This window comes from Myotis nattereri (assembly GCF_964212035.1).
Source record: "Myotis nattereri genome assembly, chromosome: 20".
NCBI lineage: Eukaryota > Metazoa > Chordata > Mammalia > Chiroptera > Vespertilionidae > Myotis > Myotis nattereri.
In genome coordinates, this window is record NC_138096.1 from 4,986,606 (window position 1) to 5,010,362 (window position 23,757).

At 41.7% G+C, this 23,757-nt stretch overlaps 2 protein-coding genes across 2 annotated transcripts in view; both read left to right on the forward strand.

Moving 5' to 3' along the window:
• The window catches only part of GPR137B (G protein-coupled receptor 137B), a 499,787-nt gene that overhangs the window by 265,370 nt on the left and 210,660 nt on the right, over nt 1–23,757 (forward strand). The window lies entirely within an intron of this gene.
• RYR2 (ryanodine receptor 2) overlaps nt 1–23,757 on the forward strand; it is a gene marked incomplete at its 5' end in the record, with an annotated part of 202,230 nt that overhangs the window by 34,085 nt on the left and 144,388 nt on the right. Inside the window, 7 exon segments of the mRNA XM_081114327.1 lie at nt 10,511–10,585; nt 11,465–11,543; nt 14,526–14,638; nt 16,343–16,448; nt 17,063–17,159; nt 18,734–18,808; nt 21,114–21,270. Coding sequence (XP_080970453.1) covers nt 10,511–10,585; nt 11,465–11,543; nt 14,526–14,638; nt 16,343–16,448; nt 17,063–17,159; nt 18,734–18,808; nt 21,114–21,270 — 702 coding nt within the window.

Consider the following 23,757-nt stretch of genomic DNA (forward strand, 5'->3'; position numbering starts at 1 on the left):
TATTTCTGTGTATTGGAGTGTTGTGTTTTCCAGAGAATCCAGCATCAAATTCAATAAGGAAGTCAATTTAATCAACATGTAATTTGATCACCTGGCGCAGTTACACCTGTTTTAGATTATGAATCTTAAAATGGATAGATTATTTTGTTTGAGTAGTATCATTCAATTTAGACATCTCCCTCATATTTTTTGTGTTTAAAATGAAACAATATTTTTAAGTATAAATATTTGATAGTAAATGAGTCAGATGGTAAATTTATGTGACAAACTATTCCTGAATGTACCAGTGATATAAAGATACTCATTTATTGAGACAGCCACCTTTAATTTTTATTCTCTTAAAGTTCAAACTTTATTTTCTTAAAACATTCTAATCTGAGAGCATACTTCCATCCCTCAGCCATCTGTATCAAGTGGTGCCTCCCCAACCAGCACTGTTTCCTACCGTGCGCCTATACCTTCCGACAGGTGTTTATTTTTATTCTTACGTCTTTACCAGACCGCCTGTCCCCTTACTGCAGTGGTTCTCAACCTTCGGGCCCTTTAAATACAGTTCCTCATGTTGTGACCCCAACCATAAAATTATTTTTGTTGCTACTTCATAACTGTAATGTTGCTACTGTTATGAATCATAATATAAATATCTGATATGCAGAATGGTCTTAGGCGACCCCTGTGAAAGGGTCGTTCGACCTCCAAAGGGGTTGCGACCCACAGATTGAGAACCGCTGCCGTAGTGTGTCCACCCGCGAGGGCAGGGCTAGGAGTGTGCTCTTACCACCCAGGATGGTGCCTGCCATGACACGAAGCAGATTTCCAATAAGTATGTGCTGACTTGAGGGGTAAAGAGATAGAATTTATAAACCAAAATGAAGGGTCTGGAAAGGTCTAAGAAGCCTTTTCTGTTAGTGGAGCTCTGTTTCCCCACTGGGGGAGGGAAGGGACATTTCGGGAAGGAAATGAGGACGTGAACTTCTGGAATTAGACAGCCACACGTTCAAGTTGCTGGGCCCAATGCAGGTTAACATCTGGAGTCCCAGCCTACTTCCTGTTACCTCGTCCTTCACCGCCCAGTGCCCCAGCCTGGGAAGAAATTAAATCCATCTCCAGTCACAGGCCTTTGTGAGTCAGATGCAAGTTACAGAGCCTTTGCCTAGAAAAAGTGCACTAGTGTGCACGCTTCCAGCTTTGAGGACCTGCAGCGGTGCAGGCGGCCCCTTTGGCTTGCAGCCACACTCTCAGGAGCTGCACTTCTTTGTAACTGATCTCAGAGCTGCGGAGAAAGACAAAGGCCTGAGGGTAACCGAGGATCTGCGAGGCCACGTGGACGTGCTGACAGTTGGCATGGCTGGCACTGGCCGGGTGGCCAGTGGTGCTCACGTGGTTCTGAGATAATGCGAGGCCATTAGCGCGAAGGCCACGCGGAGCTGAGTTCTCTGCTGGGATAGGAAACCTTAGAGTCTAAGGTGGTCGTCAAACTCATTAGTCAACAGAGCCAAATACCAACAGGACTTCTTTAAAATAGACTCGCCCAGGCCAAAAACCGACTTCTGCACAAGGGCCACGAAGTTTCAATCACACCGTATGCACGCCTGCACATGGTATTTTGTGGAAGAGCCACACTCAAGGGGCCAAAAAGCTGCACGTGGCTCGCGAGCCGCAGTTTGCCGACCACAGCCTTAGACCTATCCTTGGACTGTGGCAGAGTGCAGAGAGCAGAACATCAAGGGCACGTTGCACGGGCTTCCCATCGTCTCTTCCGATCGCCTCTGCTCTGGAGGAAGACAAGAGGGAAAAGTGTCCTGATGAGATTAGACAGTGAATAGAGAGAGAGACAGATAAATGACAGGTTACAGCAGGGCCGCAGAGGAAGCAGCAGTGAACCACAGCACTGAACACTTCATACGCCGGAGTTCACTGCCTTTGTTTAGTCGCAGATCCAGCAGCCACTCTGAGTGACTGTGTCACACTGTGTGGAGCAAACGCAGAGAGAGCCCAGGAGCCAGGTGTCTCTTCCAGGTCAGACAGAATGGAGTGGGTGCTTTGTGAGTCAGATACTCAATAAATGTTTTTTTTGGGTGTGGGTGAAGAAATAAAAGCAAGATTCCAGGGCCAAAGATAAAAACTGGGATGCCTGGAGACTTTGTTTTGTTTTTCTGCCAATGGTTTACAGAACAGTAATATTAGTGTGTATAACTGTAGTATTATGAGTAGGGAAATGAATTATAGCATACTAGAGGGCCTGGTGCACGAAATTCATGCATTGGGTGGGGGTCCCTCAGCCCAGCCTTGCCCTCTTGCAGTCTGGGAGCCCTTGGGGGGATGTCTGACTGATGGCTTAGGCCCGCAGGAGCCCCCTGAGTGCACTAATGTCATGCACCAGGCCTCTAGTGAAGGGTATAATATAATGTCTTTGTTAATCATTGAAATCTCTAAAATATGGTATATCTTGTCTTCCTGGTACACATGAGAAGGAAATTATTTCATATTTCTTTGAGTTTTTTTTCGAGGGAAGGGAAGAATACATAATAAAAGCAAATTTGTCCTTTTGACAGTAGAAAAGTGAATGGTAACTACACCAGACACGACTGAATTGATTCCCTTTGCCCCAGTATCTAAAGAAATAGACTCATCGCTCTGATAGGTCTGTGTTTAAAGTGAGGACTTGAACTCTATGCAACAGCTAAATAACTTAGAAATGTGTAAGGAAAACCAGGCTTTCCCATCAAGTAAACTGTTCTTTCTTAAACACCATTGTGTTTTTAAACTCAAAGGCTGGGGGAAGACGTAGGACAGATTTTTCTGAGGACTGAGTAAAATACTAGAGAAGCCAAAAGGCTCTGTAATAAGGAACCTATAGAATTTCTCTGAGGCTTCAAAACGAGTCCACTGAATATTGAAGTTGGTGTTTTCCTATCATCTCACAGCGTTTTAAAAATAGTCACTCTGTATGGGGCCTTTTATGCACGGTCGCGCCCAGTAGCTTCCTTACCAAGGGTTGTACATTCTTAGCTATGACCCAAGAGTTCCACCAAAGCATGTCTTTTGCTGTATTGTGAGATTTTATGTAATGCTACAAAGATTGGTATACGAGAAATTTTACTTCTATTTCATAGAGATTTGTAGTTAATGCTGTATTTAAAATTGACCCTTTTTTATTAAATAGATCCTTAGAGGAGAATAGTGCTCCTAAATCAGCAGGCCTATTGGGCTTGAGAATTAGGTAAATATTCATGTTTGCTTCTGAATATTTTGGATCATTATTTCCTGTACCTGCTGCATTTCCAGCCTAATGCCTTTGAAGTTCTGATTGCTAATTAATTGAGGCTCTTTTCTTCTTCAGGAGATTCAATGTTGTTAATTAAAAGTTTAAATGGTTTTTCTTATCTGTTGGAACTGGAAGTAGATTTAGGTGCAGGGACCACAATTTCAATTTATTTAAATGCCAGTAATTGCAACATTGCCAGGTATTTGCTTGCTTGTTATTTATTTTGGCTTTTTCTTTCTACAGAAAGTTGATGTGGAAAAATGGGTACGTGTTTCCATGGATTTGCAAAGGAATTGTGATCTAAACACATGCACGTTTGCTGTTGCCTCTAATATTTTTTGTGTGGCTTCCTGGTGTGGCTGTACTATTAGTTTTCACAATAACTGCTGTGTTGTACTGAACAAATATGAGCAGGTCTCTAGTTAGAACCTTGCCTATGATTTGGTTCAGCTGAACTGGGGGATATGAAAATGTTCTCCTGCCCCCCCCCCCCCCACCAGAGCTATGTAGTTTCTCTGTAATTGGCTTTCTAATGCAATGCACTTTGGTCAATAGCAGGGCTTTTAAAGTACATCACATCACAAATCTTAACCTTACAGTCCTACTGCATAGCTCTTATGGTTTCCCACGTACAATAGAAACTAGCGGTTACACATATGTGTACAACCTTGAAAGGTGAAGGTGATGGTCAGTGTCATGAGGAAAGGACTCATTTGCAGGATTTTGGACGCTGAGTTTGGGACAGCGGTGTGATGTGGCCAAGTTCCATTATTACTATGGTCCTATGGTCTGTTTCCTCCTCTATTAAGAGCCAGAGACAGGGAAGAGGGAAGAAACAGGTAGAATTTGTTACCTGTTTCTATCCTTGAGTGTCACAGAGAACAACTTACCCCCTGCTGTGTGTGTGAGTGTGTGTGTGTGTGTGTGTGTGTGAGGGGGGGGCTCTCCTCTGTCCCCTGGGTTAACATAGGCTGTTTCCTGGGGCCTTTCTCTTATTCAGACATGAAATGCCCCAAGTCATTTCAAGTCACACAAGTCTCATTGTGGTAATTAAAATGCCCAGCCCTGTGCTGTAGGAGGATCCGAATTGAACTCAAGTTAACTTGTCTCCAGAGCTCAGGCCTCTCCAGGCTGGAGGCCTGCAGGTGAGGGGTGAGGAAGGGGCGCCCACTGACTCCCCACATCCCCACCCAGTTGATTCTGATTTAGTTATTCTCTCCAGATAAACTGGAGGAAGAAGGAAGCCCGAGCAGCTCTCCTGCTCATACTTTAGGATTTTATGCAGCCAGGTGATAGATACATGTGTCCTAGGGATAAAGGCGGAGGATTGCAGTGGCTTATCAGACCGGTTTATTTTTCTTTTCCTCTAAAAGAGAACTAGACAACTCTATGCATGTATGTCAGATCCATTGCACTCAAAAGAAAAGACAGTCCAGTTAAACACTGTCTGTGCAGTGTAGATAGCTTGAAAAAAACAACAGCTACTACCAATCTGCCCTCCCCCCCCCCAATTGTGAATTCTTCTTAAAAATACCAGCGTGCCAGTGCTGGTCATGAGTGTGCGTGATGCAGGGCAGGGCCTCGGGCTGTGTCATTGCATGTGCAGGTGGCAGCCCAGCTCCTTTTAGATGCCCTGGGGCTGCTCTGCACAAGTCTATCAACAGAGCACTCTTGGGTCTTGTCAGTGGGAAACCTAGAAAAGAAAGCATTTCTATGGGATTTTAAAAAATCTTCACCTAAGGAAATGCTTCCTATTGATTTTTAGAGAGCGAGGAAGGGAGAGGGGGAGAGAGAAATATCAGTGTGAGGGAGAAACATCCACAGGTTGCCTCCAATACGCAACCTGACCAGGGTTGGATCCCCAACATTTTGTGTGTGTGTGTGTGTGTGTGTGTGTGTGTGTGTGACAATAGACCACCCTCCAACCAACTGAGGCACGCAGCCAATGCTTCATGGGATATTTTTAGCATAAGACAAATATTTGAGATTCTCTACAAAGGTATACCCAGATACCCTGTTGGATAGTATATATTGACATGTGCTTACAACTTGAAATTGTTAAGAGTAAATGTCTTTTGTTTTCTGAAATTTGTTAGGAGCACCAGTAATCATCATTAATCTCAAACAGCCACTAAACCCAAGTCTTTGTTGGTGAAATACCTTTTTTTGTCAACACGATGAGGTTGAACAGATTATCCTCCCTCGTAAGGGCAGGTTACCAGACAATGACCTCCTGACATCATTTACCATTGATATCAGTTATAGATACATAACTAAACAGCCTCTATTTTCTAATCTTAAAATGAAACGATCCTTTACAAATTTTTCCTTAAATTTTAATATTTAAAATGGAAGTCTGGCTGGTGTGGCTCAATGTTGAGTGTCAACCTATGAACATGCCTGTGTTGGAGGCTCCATCCCCAATGTGTGATCGTGCAGGAGGCAGCCATTCAGTGATTCTCTCTCATCATTGATGTTTCTATCTCTCTCTCTTTCTCCCTTCCTCTCTGAAGTCAATAAAAAAATATATTAAAAATGAAAAAATCAGTCACAATAGAATGCCACTAATGTACACATCACTATGTTTTTATGTTTCAGGAAACTAACTGTGGTATCTATAAGTATGTCGGGTGAAAACTTGCTATTTTCTATAAAACTAATGTGAATACGTGTATCTTTTCTCTGTAGGACTTGGATACTAATGACAACTAAATGTAGTCCTAAGTTTGGAAAAGTAATGCCATTTTCCTTCCTACTTCTTTTCAATCTGTGTACGTCTCCTGGGAGTAGGTCAAGTAAACTCAACGGGCCTAAAAGAAAACGAGGGAATATATGCACGTATTATGTTTTGTAGAAGAAAAAGGAGCTATTATAAGTCACGAGAAGAGGCTGAGTCATTTTAAGAACACAGCTTCTGTGATATTTTCTTTGGGTTTGGGAAGGGGTCATGGTTACTATCCCCTCGGCACTTTAGTGATGAACACCCTTACCTGCTTCCAGTCCACTGTTTTTACTAAAATCAGTTGCGTTGCTGTTTATATCACTGCATTTTTATGCAAAAGATGAAGTGAAATGGTTTTAAAGAATTTTCAGAGTTTAATTTTAAGATGATACCTTTGGGCTTTTTTGGCGCGTAGGTATGTTGCAAACTGAAACAGCATGTTTTCACAGGAAAAGGAAGTACTAATGTAAGAACACTTGTAAAAGGAGTTCTGCTGGCTCAGCTCTTATCTGGCATGCAGTTGATACTGTTTTGTTGTGACAACACAGTGAATGTGTTTTTGTATGTTGATTGTTCACATAACTCCATTTAGAAATCTGTATAAGTAAGAGATCTTTTGAAATGTCTTTGAAGTAATATAGTTACCACTTTTTCTCTTTTCTTCTGCCCCCACAGAAATTCATGATGAAGGTAAGACACTGGATCATCTACTATACGTTTTGCTTTGTACATTTCATGTTTGGTTTAAATTTTGAACTCATGGCACTTTTCTTCACATCTGAAAGTTTTAGAAATTAAATGAAACTTCAAAACTTTGAAATTTAAATGAATCGGTCACATATTTAGATTTGTCAACTTCATAAACAGCATTTGGCATGTTGTGTCACATGCTAACATATTAGTTTAATTTAGCCAACGGTAAGAATTCTCCCATTGAAACAAACATTTTTGCTGTTCTCCAATTAGCATTTTCACTGCAGGTATCCTACTGGCTGTTTTTGGTGTGATGCTCTTGCATGAATCCAGTAGGAAATTCACACTCTGGGAAATGAGAAGAAGCACCAAAAAGTTGCTAGAGCATTTCTTCCTCCAGGAGACAGGAAAATAAATCAACCTCTTTTCATTTTCCAACCCATTGGAAAAATAGAAAGGTTTGAAAAGGAGGCAGAGCACATGGTCATGGCACTGATGGAAACGTAGAGGAGGGGAGCAGAATGTCAGTATTTGGGACAGAAAGTAGAAGGCTTTGGTTTCAGTTTTAAGTACCTACTACTTTTCTCATATAACAATCACAAAACTTTGATTTTAAGTCAAGAAACAATGTCTAGAGAAACTTACTGTATTTAGTTAATAAAGGCTTAATATAGTTTAAAATTTCAAAAGAATATAATTTCAAAAGATACCAACTCTGAAAAATGTTAATTCAAAATTCTGGTGTAGATGTGAGAGGCTGCGTACTCTCAGACAGTAGACACCCATAATATATATGTATATATTTTAATTCTCACCTGAGGATATGTTTTTATTGTTTTTAGAGAGAGAGAGAAATGAGAGGGGGAGAGAGAGAAACATCATTGTGAGAAACATCCATTGATTGCCTCCCATAGGCACCCAGACTGGGATTGAACTGTAACTTGGGTATGTGTCCTGACCAGGAATCGAACCCACTACCTTTCCAGCTAGCTGAGCCATACCGGCCAGAGCTGCCCATAAATGTTTTTTGAATGAATAGGAAAGAGTGTTTCTTATGTATAGTATTTATGGAGAATTACAGGCCTAAAGTATGGATGGCATTAATGTGAACTGAAGGCTTATTTATATTATGTAAAATACAATTTCCTAATTCTCCTTTTAATTGGTGCAATTGACTGTTTTGCTCATATTTTAGATTCCAAAGAACAGTTAACATATTAACTTCCAAAATCACCAAGATTTTTTTTTCAAGTGTAATCTTGAAGGCAGGCCAGCCTCGAGCTTGCTTCCCCATTAGCTTGATTGACTCTTATCTAGTTGGTCCTGGGGCTGGCTTCCCAGAGGTCAGTGTGGTCAGAGATTCGTGTGCTTACAGGGTGGGTTTGGGGGCTGGAGGGAAAGGGGCCTGCTCCAGAGGACTGAGTTACTGATGGTCATCTCCTCACTGAGACTGCAGGGGGCATCCGCACCCACCGGAAACAGGGCTGCACAGTCTTGAAGGAGTAACCCCAGAAGTGGTGACCATCTTCCTACAGTACCAAAGTTCAGAGGAAGTCCATGCACACCGGTGGGCAAACGTAGGTTTAGGGTTGTTCTGATGGGAAACAATACAATAATTAATAAATAATAATGCAAGAATAAACTCTTTTATGTTCTCACAACTGTAAACCTACCTTGCCCACCCTATAGTTAATCACGTAAAGAAGGACCGACCACATTTAACAAGAAAATTGACATGACGCACCAAATTAAAAAACACAGGAAAGAATAAATCATCCCTTAGGATTCATCCTCACACACAATTCTTTTGATAAATGTTTGTTGAATGAATTGAGTTACCCAGTCGGCCCAAGAGTTGAAATTACATATTTTTAAATTTTTTCAGACATGGAGTCAATTAGATTAATGTCATATAAAATGACAAGTTAGAAGTACTGTAGCGCATGTGACAGAAATTGCATCCCTTTGTGGTAACTAAGTTAATTAGTAACAATTAATTTAGTGGGGATTATGTGCATACTTGTACGAGTTCTATTAGAACGAAATCTGGCATAATTGGCATTTAAGTGGTGAGGAAATCTCTAGTTAAAATCTATAATTGTCTAATTGTGTAGAATGTATAGTTGGAAGACAATTTAGACACTAAAATTCTCCTCTTAGCTTAATCAATTTGAACATTTATACATTCATACATACAAACATATGAAATGCGTGGGCAGAACTTTACAGAAAAAGGAGCACTCCATCATTTTTGGTTAAATCTTCGTTTTGAAATTTTTGTTGTGATGGATGTGACTGTCAGGAAAGTGCAGCTGGATTTCATACCTTTGGAGCTTGTATCTCCCGTGAAAGTCAGCTCCTGCCGCTGCAACCAGATCAGTCCAGGCCGGTGAATTGCCCTTGGCCACAAAGTCACGTGTAGCACAGAACATGCAAGTGCTTCCTACAGGGGTCTCGTTCTGAGGAGGAATATCATTTTACAAAGTAGATTCCCCCTTTCTTCCCTCAGTATGTGGAAAAGAGATTTCCTTCTGTTTTAAAAGCAGTTTTTAAAATAATTTTAATACATTTTAATATTGATTTTAAGAATGGTTCTGAGGCCTTTCAAACATAATATGTGAAGTTATTTTAAGAAATTATTTGGAACAATATGAAGGGATATATTTATAGTAAGAAAGGTATAATAGGATTGATATTAAAGTACTCCACACTTCTTAAGGTATACATATGTGTTTGTGACACACACACACACACACACATATATATACACACACACATATATATACACACACACACATATATATATATCAATATCACCAATCTCACCCTTAAAATCCTTAAAGACAGCCTCCTCCTTCAAAAAATTGTGCACACTCCTGGGCTTAACTGTATGGCTCCTGTTCAGTTTCTGCCACCCCCCATCTCCAATCTGTGGTCCCCTCTTTTTTAACACCTGGACTGTAAACCATGAAACCTGACTCCCACCGCCCCCCCAGGTGGATGGGGCGCCCACGTCGTTTCTCATTCCTCTCATGTTTATCGAGTGCTTTGTGCTGAGAGCTCACGTCCCTGTCGTGGAGTTCACAGTCTGACCCAGAAGAGAATGGTGCTCACTTTGTGGAGTGGTTAGACCAGGTGCCAGGGTACCTGGGGCTGCCGGAGGCTCAGGGAGCAGCCAACTGAGGAAACCGGAGGAGGCTTCCTGGAGGAGGTGGCCTGGAACTGAGTTTGAAAGTGCAGTGTATAAGGTAGAAAAGACCAACTTCTCTGTTCACCCCAGACCTGCTGAGTCAGTCACCGGGATGGCCCAGGAGTCTGTGCTCCCGCCGCCTCTCGGGGACTCATGTGCAGGCTCACATTTGAGAAGCATTTTTCTAGTTTGTGGAAGGGAATTTGGACTCTTTCCTAGAAACCTTTGGGAGGTCGGAAAGGTTCTAAGCCTGGGGATGATTTGATCAGTTTCGCCTTTTCGGGAGGCTCGTTCACTGAACAAATGCTTAGTCCTTACGTGTGCCATCACCCGGGTACAGTAGTGACCGAAGAGCCGGAGGTCCCTCCCGATGCAGCCACATGCCGCGGGAAATAAGGACAGTAAATATCTGTGCTCAGTGTCACGCGTCATGCAGAGTGTTTGCTCCCAGAGCCAGGGCACCTGCGCACCCACGGCGCAGGCCGCATGGAACCCGTTAGTCCACGCGAGCATCTTCCCACCGCACGTGGTTGTCTGCAGTAGCTCTTACCTTTTCCTGGAGAACACGGGGACTTTTTATTGACGTCGTTAAGTTTTGTTATTTCTTCTCTTGTCGACCCCGTCTTGTTCCTCGCAGACTGCTCAAGGGGGTGGTCACCGGACACTCCTCTACGGACACGCCATCCTGCTGCGCCACTCCAACAGCGGCATGGTGAGCGGCGCGTTCCCTCTCCGGTGGTCGGGAAAGTGAGGGCGCTGTGCCCTTTAAGATCTGTACCCTGCTTGGTCCTCCCACTTACAAGATGAGGAGTAGGATGTGAGGGTGATCTGGCTGCGACATCTGTCACCCCATTGATTGCCAGGGTTGATTCGGCTGATCTGGCTGGCTAGGCGGGTGTCCCCCTCCTCCCTCACCGATCCATGTGCATCCCTCCCGAAGCTGCGCGCTCTGTCGAAGTGGACGATCTTCCCCCCCCCCCCCAGGAGAGGACCGGTCTTCGGTCAAGAGTATACGAGTAGCTGCGCTCCCCTGCTAGAACCTCCAAACAAGCTCTCAAGATGAGGAGTAGCTTGGGTGACCTTTAAGGTCCTTCAATTCTGTCATCGTATGACCCCTGTTTTTAGTATCTCACTTTTGATAGACCAGTTAAGTGTTAAGATTAAAATAAGAACCTTTTCTCATTCCTGGTGTTGTTTTAACAGTTTATTAAAGAATTAAAGTATTTTTACTGAAAGATAATATAAAAATCTGCCTGTGAGTTGCACTGTCACTTTTCACTGGCTTCCCTCCTTCCTGACTAGATGTCTCTCTCTTTCTCCACATCAGCTCCTTCTTGCACCCAGTCATCCACGTGACCCCTCGAGCCCCTCTCAGGCTGTGTCCCCTGGTTCACTACATACATGCGTCATACGTGCTTATGCCCACATTTCACTGCTCCTAGGAGGCCCAGCATGTGCTGTCCCCCTCACTGGGAAAACCGGGACTTCGCCCAGAAGCACCCAGATTTCACTCTGATACCAGAGCGAGTCAGAATTGCACTGGGTGGGACTATAGCCGTGTAGTGACAGCTGCTGCCTCTGTGCCCTTTAGTACCTGTGCTGCCTGTCCACCTCCCGGTCTTCAACGGACAAGCTGGCCTTTGACGTTGGCTTGCAAGAGGACACAACAGGTGAGCCCTGCTGGCTTTGATCATACGTATTAATGTGCACTGGGTGGCTTGTGAAGTATTACTGCATGTCTTTATCATCTTCCATCTTAAAAATAATTTTAAGCCTAACCAGTTTGGCTCAGTGGATAGAGCGTCAGCCTGCGGATTGAAGGGTCCCAGGTTCGATTCCGGTCAAGGGCATGTACCTGGGTTGCGGGCAAATCCCCCGTAGGGGGTGTGCAGGAGGCAGCTGATCGATGTTTCTCTCTCATCGATGTTTCTAACTCTCTATCCTTCTCCCTTCCTCTCTGTAAAAGATCAATAAAATATTTAAAAAAAATAATTTTAAGTCTAAAAATGTAATATAACCAGTGTCCTCATCCAAGCAAAAAGGTAGAAAATGAGTCTTCTTCATGTCTCTGTCACAGGGCATTGACCCACATATCTATCCAAACAGATGTATGTTTACGTATTTTTGAAACGAAAATGTATATATTGACACATTTATTCTTTTGGAGAATCAAGATAAGAGAACATAAGCTTCATTTGTGTTTTTGTTCTCAATGCTCTGACTCTACACTTCATATACAATTTGACTATTTTATCTTTTACAATAAGCATACCTGACTTTGGGAATTAAAAAATAAATAAAAGACCTAGTAGAGAAGAGAATGGAAGGAAATAGACCAGCTCTTATCAAGTTGTTCCTTTCATGGGTGGGATCTAGCAGTCTTTCACACACTGTTTTCTTTTTAAAATACTTTCCTATAGTCTAAATTTTTCACAGACTACAAATGGATAAAAATAAAGCTATATTTACCAACTTAAGTTTTTAATAGACCAACATATTGCCTTCTTCATGAAATTCCAAGAATCCCAGGCACCAAAAAGATAAATGTATTATTTCTATTTCATTTTATTTGGGCTCAGCCATTTCTCTGTATTTTTGCTAGTTTTTTTAAGTTTTATCATTATAGTTCCTTTACTTCAGCACACAATTACATGAAACATTCAGTTCTCTCTTCCAAAAAAAGTGCAAGGCACACACAGTGTGTAAGTTGTTTCATACATTGAGACGACTACAAAACATCAGACAACAGGCAGCCCCTCTCCTGCCCCAGGTGCCTTATGCCCCTGTTCCCCGGAGCTCACTGCTGCTTCTTAGTTACTTATATTTACCGTTAGTCCTGTGTGGCCTTTATCAGAACTAAACTCACAGGCAGATGATATGTCTTCTTCGTTTATTTTTAATTTTTATTTTTTTAAATATATTTTATTGATTTTTTACAGAGAAGAAGGGAGAGAGATAGAGAGTTAGAAACATCAATGAGAGAGAAACATCGATCAGCTACCTCCTGCACACTCCCTACTGGAGATGTTCCCGCAACCAATGTACATGCCCTTGACCGGAATCAAACCTGGGACCTTTCAGTCCGAAGGCCGACGCTCTATCCACTGAGCCATACCGGTTACAGCTCTTCCTCGTTTATTGATGTATCCCCAGCTGCTAAAGCAATGATGGACCAGTAATGGGAGCTTTATAAATGTTTGAGTGAATGAATGAAAAATTCCTTACAAATCTAAAAATGTGAATTGAGTGAGTGAAGACCAGGAATTCTGCAAGGTGACACTCAAGTAAGACTGTGGTTTGTGTGAGAAAAGCTGCTCAGAGCACAGATTACCTATTAACTGTAAGCACGCTTAAGAAATTCCCCGGCCTGTGTGGCCCAGTGGTTGAGCATCAACCTGTGAACCAGGTCATCATGGTTGGATTCCATCAGGGCACATGCCCGGGTTGCAGGCTTGATCCCCAGTGTAGAACGTGCAGAGGGCAGCCGATCAGTGAGTCTCTCTCATCACTGATGTTTATCTTTCTCTCCCTTCCTCTCTGAAATCAATAAAAATATATTAAGAAAAGAAATAGCATTTGCTGATTCATTTACTCAGTTATGCAAAATGAATTTTTATTGAGTGCCAGAGCATTAAAAACAAAAATGCTAGCATCCGGGGAAACCCCGGTGAGCCAAACATAGAAGGCCCTGCTGTTATGGGACCTACATTCTGGCATTGGGGAATTAGAAAGAAGAAAAGTGTTATGGAAAATGAGAAAGCTGAGCAAAGGGAGAGAATGCAAACTATTAGATAACAAGTCACTAAAAATATTCTCATTTTTGGATGAGAATATTAGAATGTTTTGGATAGAATTTGCATTTATTTTTAAAAGGAAGTATGACCAGACTGAGGAATTGTGTGCTCGTTTGTGTCTTAGGTAACAGCAGTGAAGAATGAAGAATGGGCGGTGGGCATGTAGCTCCTGAGGCTTATGTGTGGCTCGTTCCAGGAGGAATTATTTGATTACACCCAGCTATTTTTATAATGCGCTCTATATAATGGGGTTCTCTTTTATGTTACACTTAGGTTAATAGAAACAAACACATTTTTTAAATCACAAAATATATTAAGGCACAGGATAGTAAAATTTAGATAACAGTTGTGCCCGTTTTAAATCAGCATCCCCCAGAAAGTAAATGGTTATAATGTCACATCATAAAACTCCAAGTCCTTCTGAAAACCAACTGGCGAAAACTAGATGTCATCAGAGTAACATGAACAGTGTACTGTACACCATATGCTTTTGTAAAGAATGAAGTCAGGTCGGCACAACCGGTGAATTTCGCCTTATGTAGCATAAAGATAATTTTTGACCAATTCTTAATAGGGGGAAAGACACCAAACTTCCCAACTGTCACAACCAGTTCTATGACAAGCTGTATGTTTCCATGTGTCTTATCCTAAGCTAATTGGCCTACTTCTTTTTATTTTCACGGTCTAAGAGATTAAGTTGTATTATAATTCAAATTCCTGAAGGAGTGAACAGAACAAACTTCTGTTAAGGAGACTGACTGTGAAGACTTCTTTTACTTCCCTCGTTAATGTGGGGTCACCCGCAGAGCACGTGGATTTTGCACTAAGAGGCTGCTCTGTTGCTCGCCCCTCCTGCAGGCGAGGCTTGCTGGTGGACCATACACCCCGCCTCCAAGCAGCGGTCCGAGGGAGAGAAGGTGCGCGTTGGCGATGACCTCATCTTAGTGAGTGTGTCCTCCGAAAGGTACCTGGTAAGTGTGGAGAGTAAGTAGGGCACAGACTTGCTGAGATGATGCATGAAGGTCAATAAAACAGCCTCTTTAAAGTGTAGATTGCAAATTATCCAGGAGACTTGCTTAGAAACAAGCCTGTACCTCTATTTGATGAGAGAGCAGTAACTCCCCAGGTAGGGGAAGGGGGTGACATGCGGTCATGTGGCTCACCAGGTGCGTTTGGACAGGCTCCTGGTGTGCCCTGCCCTGGGTGCCCCCCTCCGTGTGCCCCATCCTGCCCTGTTCTGACCCTGGTGCCTCTTCCTGGACTCTGTCACTGACTCACTACACACAGTCCGATCGGGAATTCAGAACTGGGATTCTTCTGCACCCGGCGAGAGGGCTGCATTAATGAGGTTGTGACCACTGATTTGGATATTTATGAAAGAAAATTCTTATGTGAGAAATACTTGCCACGTTAAGAGAAACAAACAAAATAAAAACAAGTTGAGGTCTCCTTGACATTGTTTCAAAGAGCAGAGGGTGACAGTGGGAAAATGAAAAAATGTTTATGTTTAATCATTGAAGGCATTTTTTATTTTGTGGTAAGGCCAATATATATTTAATTGAACTTACTAGTATTTAGTGAGTTGTATTTTTGCTAAAGAATAATCATTTGCAGAAGTTTGCAGATTGAAATCAATGGAAGTGTGAGAGATTCCAGTGCAAAATATTATTATGATATTTAGAAAGGTTATTTTCCATCAGCCTGGTTTCCATTTTGTTTAAGAGTGACATGCCTATTTTTGCTGATGCCTCGAGAATAGCATATTCAGGTGAGAGACCCCGTGGGTGTGAAGACCCATGGAGCTCCCCAGCATGACGGTCTTGCTGCAACTTCATGCCCTTCATCCAGCTGGGAGGGTTGGTTTCCGGGCAAGTTCAGGTACGATGGGATCTTTGGAAGCTGAGGCTGTCATCTGTCACCAGCATTGGAGAAGTGATGTTTGCTGAGATGACCCCAAGAACACAGTGTCTGTCTGCAATTCTAGCGGAGCCAGGTGGTAAAATAACCGAGGCCATCTGCTGTAAAATTCTAGAGTGGTTTCATAATTTTTCTTTTCTTTTAGTTTCAGATCTCATATATTCTGGCTCTTAAAATATTACATACGATATTTTACACATTTTTATTTTTAAGAAGGAAATCTGAAATTTGTACTATCTGAATTTTGGAGAAAATGTGTTTGTCTTGGTTTTAGATACCTATTAGAAAACATTGCCATCGAATGGCTGTTGTGTCAAGTTGCAGATAAAAGTTCATAACCTCATAAAACTAAGACATTGGTTCTATAGATCTCACCTGCATTGTTGTAAAAAGACACCACAGTGTGATAGGTAGACAACTTATAATTCTAATGATAAGTACCCACTATCTGTATAACTTTGTTCATCAGTAGGCCTTAAAACAAAATAGTCTGCTTTAATAAATCAATTTATTTTAGTGTATTCATTTGTTTTCTGATTAGTGGCTTAAGTTAGTAACTCTTAGGATGAAGATGGGAAATACCTAAAGACAAATAGAAACTAATCTTTTTCTACCGGCCTCTTCGTTTTGAGTGACAGGGCTGACATAGACGCTCCGTGTGCGCAGTTCCAGTCTGTGTTGGGTGTGAGTGGGCAGAAGCATGTGTGTGCTGAGCCCGCCCGCAGCCAGGCGAAGCCTCTTTGCGTCCCTCTCCGCAGCACCTGTCCTATGGCAGCGGCAGTGGCAGCCTCCACGTGGACGCCGCTTTCCAGCTGACGCTCTGGAGCGTGGCCCCCATCAGCTCAGGAAGTGAAGCGGCCCAAGGTACACCCCTCTTCAGGGAGGGCTCGTCCATGATGCAGGGTGTCTGTGACCCTGAGCTGGCTCTTAGCCAGAGCTTGTGTCAGACTATTCTGTAAATTAGGTGATGACACCCAACATTCTCGTTTAAATTGCTACTTGTACGCTGTGGTCAGCTTTAGTTTATCTTGTGGCTTTCTGTGCTGGCTTCCTGGGGGCTGCTGCCCCGGGGTATGGCTCAGTTAGGCAGATGTCCAGGTTTCCCATCTTCTGGGGCGGGTGCCTTGGAGGGGGGTCCCAAAAATGCCTATGCGTCAGGGTTTCCGGGACATCTGTGTTCTGATTACTGTCACCTGCACAGGTTCAAGTCTGAGCCTATCCCTGCATGTATGTTTAATGGAGGGTTTTACGGGGTTGAGGTGGTATTTCCAGTGGGAATGTCACTCACTCTGGGGCTCTGAGGCTCAGGCCCAACAGCAGCAGGCAGGTGGAACCATCCCTCTCTGAGATGTGGCCAGGAGCACAAGCCTTGCTAGACTCCTGGTTCTCTGTCTAAGAGCATAGAAGATTGGACCAGGTGAACTGTCCAGCTACCACTTAGCATGACAGCTGAGCTAGACTGAGTTTCCTCCTCACAGGGTACCTGATTGGCGGCGACGTCCTGAGGTTGCTGCACGGACACATGGACGAGTGCCTCACCGTCCCCTCCGGGGAGCATGGGGAGGAGCAGCGGAGGTGGGTGAGCCTGGCGCCCCAAGCCTTGATTTTCTTGCCTTGACATAATTTTTTAAATTAAGGAAATGCCTGCTCAGGCCGTTAGCATAAGAGAAAGTGGGCCTCTAACGTTCATCTGTCCCCTGAATGACCCATTTGTTGGCCTCCTTTGCAGTTTTTCCTCGTGTTACGTTTTTATTACCTATCAGCGGAATCGCTGAAAAAATTAAAACATGGAAGAAGCATCGCATTAAACTGAGTGGGAGGAGTGAACACATTAAACAATCTACTTAAAACTTCATTCAGTGTTCATTGGTTCTGATTAATTCTTTTTCTGGAACATGTAGTCTCGAATTCAGTTTCAAAATCAGATTTCTCAAATTGTACAAAAGTTGACGACCTTTTTTTTATTACCTCCATTTGCTGCCATAGATAATAGAACTGACCACGTTCCTCATATTTTATGTGATTATAATACCTCTCTCATGTTAATATTATTTGGCATTAGACCGAGATTGATGTAGTCCAGATCTCTGGGGAAAGTGCACAAATAATACAAAAACAAAAATATTTAAGATGCTTTGAATGCTCTGCTTTGCCTCATGAATTCTCAGATGAATCTGATAAGGTTAATACATAAACAAGGGATCACTGTGAGAGCAGGTGTCGTCTGGATGATTTATTACATGTTTTCGTTTTGAAAGGGCATTTCTCATAATATTAACATACATATCTTGGTAACTTATTTAATAAATACTTCTTTCTGTAATTTACAGAAAGATACAGGGAACATTTAGGAAGTTAATAATCATCAACTGGCTCTTGAGAGCAGAGGGCTCTGTGGAGATAGAAGGCCCAGGGGGGCAGGAGGTAGTGAAGACTCCCAGGTGCTGCATGGGCTCTGGCTTCCGTGAAAGGTGGCATGCGTTGGCCCGGAGATCAGTTTGGATGTTGTGGATGATGACTTTAGCGCCACTGACAAACAGTTACCACGAGGGCTTTGGCGTCTGGGTACGTGTGAAGTACCCTCAAATAAATGTTTCTGCTTTGGGTGTGTGTGCAACTTCTTGCTTATATTTATATTTTTGGTGATATTTATACTTTTCTATTATCACCTTTTTGAATTGTTATACTAAAATATTAGAATGTGTTATACTAAAATATTAGAATGTGTTAAGTATCTAGAACAAACTTGAAAACTCTAAATATGAATGTGTTTAAATAATAATATATTAAACTACACCTAAAGTTATAGCTGAGGACTTTTAAGGACCTGAATTAAATGAATCAGGTGAGTATATTCACGGGGGGGGGGGGGAGATGGAGGAGGGGGAGTTGGAGAGGGAATGAATGGGATTAGAGGAGAAAATGATGAGGCATGTGTTTACATCGAATATTTATTTAGGGCAGACTTAATGTGGGTCACTGTTAGTATTTTTGGTTATTTTTATTTCCGGCTCTATTGTCTTCTCCAAAAAGTATGGCTTTAACTGTTTATGCAAAGGCTTTCCATTTGCTTTTCTCTTTTAATTAGCTTGGAAAATAGAGTCCAAGAATGAAACATGTTAAAATTGGGCTTCTTTTTTTGAAAACAGAACTGTTCATTATGAAGGTGGTGCCGTGTCTGTCCACGCCCGGTCCCTGTGGAGACTGGAGACGCTGAGAGTTGCGTGAGTAGCGCCTCTGAATGCAGCCCACGTGTCACCTTCCCAGTGCGCTCGGCTGGGCACCAGCAAACGCAGCGCTGACAGCGGCAGGCTCTCTTCCCTTTCTCCCTCCTCCCCTTTAGTTATCCTTCATGAGCCCCAGTTCACCAGGTGGTAGGTAGATCAGCCGCTTTTGTCTTCAGCCTCATTGGTTTTTGTAGCATCTTCTCATCTGGTCAGTGCATCTCCCGGCACAAAATGCTGCTGGGAGCCCTTTAGATAGGTTTGGAGACAAGCCTGTCGCTCACTTCCGTCCTGGCAAGCTCTGGACTGAACCTTTTGGAGGCACCTGTGCGACGGAGGAGACCTGAACGTGAACCAGGGCACTAGACCATTCCCGGCAGTCTCTGTGTTTACTCACAAATAACAGCCGAGTCAGCAAAGGGGGTGGTAATACAAGCCGCTGTGCATATATTAGAGAAATAAGTTATATATATATTTGTGTGTGTGTGTATTTTTTTCTAGTGATTTAAAAAAGCTGTTCAGAGATTGACTTTTCGTTCCTTTAAATAAAATGCAATGTTGATAATAAAAGTATAATTTTGAACTCTTTTTAATAGACTTAAAAAATAAATTTTAAAAAAGATTATAAGGTTCAGTCCTTTGCCTCAAAAGCAGTAAGTTTTTAAAGTATTTGTTCTCTATTATATTTAAAGGAAATTGTTGCTTTAGGTTTGCAGACTCCAAGATGGGTGTAAGGAACAATCTTAGCATAGAATAGCTATCTTTGTAGACGTACTGTTTTGAGGTTGATGCTTACCTAATGATGATTTCAGTAATTTAGTGCTCTTCAGTTGCTTTTGCTTATCTATCCCAGGCAATAATCTTGAAAAACTTTGTATATCCTTGAACGTGGGAAGGTATGACATAGGACTTTTTATTACTTTAAATATATGCACAGAATATAGCTTACAGTGTATTATAAATAGTTGTCTCTATGAATAGATTCATGTAAAAATGAACATCATAATATCGTGGTACTGTTAATTTTCAGTGCTAATATCACAAGTCAGAAAACCAGTTTAGCAAAACAGCATAAATATCACTTACTGTTTACTAAAATAGAAAATTTTTAAAAAAATACTCTTAATTAGTAGACCACAATAGTTTTTAATGACTCTATTTTCAAACAAATTTGTTAATTGATAAAAATCATATTGACAGCCTCCACAGCTCTGCTGTCTATATGACTCATGATGTAGTGATGACTGTGTGCATCCTTTTTAGAGTTTATCTCTTATCTTTTTAAAGCACCCGACAGCATTCCCTTCATGCTTTGCCTCGAACTCTGATTGTCTAACAGCAACTTTGCCATCACTGTTTCCTTGTGATTTTATAAGCAAGGGGATTCTTTTCCACTCGGTTATGTTTAGTTTTTAGTTATTGATTGTCAGCGTGTTTCTTACCCACGATGAGAGGCTGTCCTTGCTTTGCAAAGAGCCACTTGGTGTCATGCATCTGCGAGGCTTGTCCCCCTCTGCTCACAGCAGTCCGAGGTCTGCCTATGTTGACTCAGCATGTGCAGTTCTGCAGAAGCAGGAGTGGCACATAACCGGATTTTCCTTTCCACCCTTTCTGAAAGTCATTGCTTTTAGCAGGTTTTAATGATCATAACTTTGCTTTTTATCTTTTCTATAACCTTAGTTTATATTTTCTGTTTATTTATATTTTCTTTTTTCTCCTTTTGACTTTTTATAGTTCTCATATTCTTTTTTTTAATTCATTGGTTTTTAATGAGATAATTGTTCTTCATTATTAAATTTAAACCATAGGAATATATTTCTTTTTTCAGGTAAATATATGCTTTAGTTTAATTTATGTATATAAATTATAATTCATCATAATTAAGCATTGACTGTACCACTCTTTTGCAAGTCTGTGCAAATCCAACAAAAGTTTTTAACTAGTAAACTCTAAAGTATCATTTAAATTTATCATTTCTGAATCTGTGACTAGTGAGGAGAGGTGAACTGGGAGCACAAGGAGTAGGGTTAGTGCGGATGGTGTCACATTGAGAGTCAGAAGACCTAGAGTGAAATTTCACTTCTGCTTGCTAGTGGCTGTGTAACGTTGAATGTTACGTGATCATCTGAATTACTATTTTGTTATGCGTGAACTGACATTAATACCACCAGCCTCACGGGTTCCGAGACCGTTCAATAAGACGGTACGTGCAGAGCACCTTCCATCATTGCTGACACGTACAGGTGACTTGCTGTTTCCCTGTGGCTGTGGCTGCTGTTGGAATGAGTCTGACCTGTCTCTGCAGGTGGAGTGGGAGCCACATACGGTGGGGCCAGCCTTTCCGACTGCGGCACGTCACAACGGGAAAGTACCTGAGTCTCATGGAAGACAAGAACCTTCTCCTCATGGACAAAGAGAAAGCTGATGTGAAGTCTACGGCCTTCACCTTCCGCTCCTCCAAGGTGAGCGGGACAGTAGTGCTGGGCCTCCTGTAAGTAGACCCACCACGTTTCCTTCGGATACTGGTGAGTGAAAAAAAAGCAAGTTGTAATGACAAAATTTTATTGTTTTGATTTAAATAAATCTATGTTTGTACATTTTTATATGCTTGATAGGGAAGGACTGCTCTAAGATTTTAACTTTGAATATTTCAGAAAGATCAAAATAGAAGATGTGTGGGAACACGAGTGCAGGAAAATTTTTGTTTAACTTCAAAAAAGTCCATCTCCGGATTATTTTGCCTGTTACAATAGCCATATTTCTTTGTTACAAAAAATCAATTAAGGAAAAAATAACCACTGCACTGACGTTCTTGGACATGTTTTGTGCACATTTTTTTACTTGTTTCTTTGATGGATCCTAGGACTGGACATACTGGCTCAAAAGCTGTGAATATTTTCAAACACTCTGAATAAAAGTTCTTGCCCAAAGCAGTAGCCTTTGAAACATTTTTTCTCCAAATATCTCTCCTAATATGCACTTGGAGAATGGGGGCTGTTTCTGGATTTGGGCCATTTTGTAATGTCGTAGCTTACACAGGAAGTACAGAGACCAGGGATCCCAGCACCACTTTTTTTCTTTTAAATGCTCACCAGAGGAATGAAGGTATTTTTTCCACTTATTTTTATTTATTTATTTTTTTTAGAGAGAGTGGAAAGGAGGGAGGGAGGGGCAGAGGGAGAGAGAGAAACATTGATGTGACAGAGATACATCAACAGGTTGCCTTCCACATGCACTCTGGGGCGGGGCTTGGACCTGCAATCCAAGTATGTGCCCGTGGGTGGGAATCGAACCAGTGACTCTCCGGTGCACAGGCCAACACTCTAACCACTGAGAAACCGTGGCCAGGGGCCAGAATCACTTTCTAATGAAGTCTTCAGTTTCTCTGAGTCTGGTCTCCTGCCTGGCACTCATGTTTGGGGAACTGCTGTCTTAAGCAGGTTGTTACTGACTTGCTGCCAAACACACTCCACTCGTTTAACTCACAGTGAGAACTGCACGTGGTACCGTGGTTGAGAAAAGAGAAGGTGAAACTGAAGGCCAAGAAAACATTTTAATTTTAAAATCACAGTAGAATTCTGATTTTAAAATAATGGCCAATTAGGTAATTATAATTTTTTTCCAGGAGATAGAGTAAGTCTTTGTATTGCTTTCTATTATTTGTTTATTATAAGGGTAGATCTTGCCAATCACATATGTATTATATTTCCCCAAGATGGAATTTTTTAGCCTAAAATGCCTCTAAAATATGCTTCTTTGGGGGATTTCCTCCAGTTTTCCTTCTCCCATGCGCCACAAATAGAAACGTGCTGCTATTGAAGTGATGAAATCAGACTCAAATAAGACTGCCAGTGAGATCACAAGGATTATGGAACAAATGAAAAAATAGAACAAAATCATTTTTAGGACATAGTTTTTAGTATGCTATTTTTGTTTGGGATTTTTATTCTTGGTTGAAAAATATTTTAAATGCTTTAAAACACACACATGAAAATAAGAGTAACGGTTAATTTATGGTCCAGATAATGTGTGAAGTATCTTATATGTATTATCTCATTTAATTCTAGTTCAATCCTATGAAGCTTAGATACTATTTTTTAAAATTTATTTTTTAATCCTCACCCGAGGATATTTTTCCATTGATTTTCAGAGCAAGTAAAGAGAGAGCGAGAGACAGAGAGAAACACATCGATTGGTTGCCTCCTGCATGTGTCCCGACCAGGGCCCGGGCTGGGAGGAGCCCGCAACAGAGGTACATGCCCTTGACTGGAATTGAACTTGAGACTCTTCGGTCTGCAGGCCGACGCTCTACCCACTGAGCCAAACTGACTAGGGCTTAGATACTATTTTTAATCTTAATTATACAGATGAGGAAACTGAAGCAGGTTAGGTGGCATATCCAAACTTTGAGCCTAAGTAGTAAATCTAAAGCCTTCTTTAATAACAGAATTAAAGATTTGAAATAATAATAGCAGACAGGGAAGATATGTTGTTTACCTGTGATCAGATGAGCACACCTATTGTAGTTGTTTAGTGATGACTAAATATCTAAAAGATGAAAGTGAAATGAAGAACATGTATATTTTTTTATCAAAATAAGTATACAAAATTATCATTGTAAATACATTTTTATTTAATCAGGATTAAATTCAAATGAGATTTTTGCAGTAACCTTTTATCAAGGGGTGCTGATAGTATAATAGAAAATAAGACCAGCTGTGGTTTTACAGAAGATACGGAAATCCAATGATAGTTTTTATGCTGATCCTTTTATAAAATACGTTTTTACTTATTTTTTAAAGAGAGAAGAAGGGAGAGGGAGAGATAGAAACATAGATGTGAGAGAAACATCAATTGGCTGCCTTCTGCACGCCCCCTACTGGGGATTGATCAAGCCTGCAACTGGGAATGGAACCAGTGACCTCTTGTCCTGGTGCATGGGACAACGC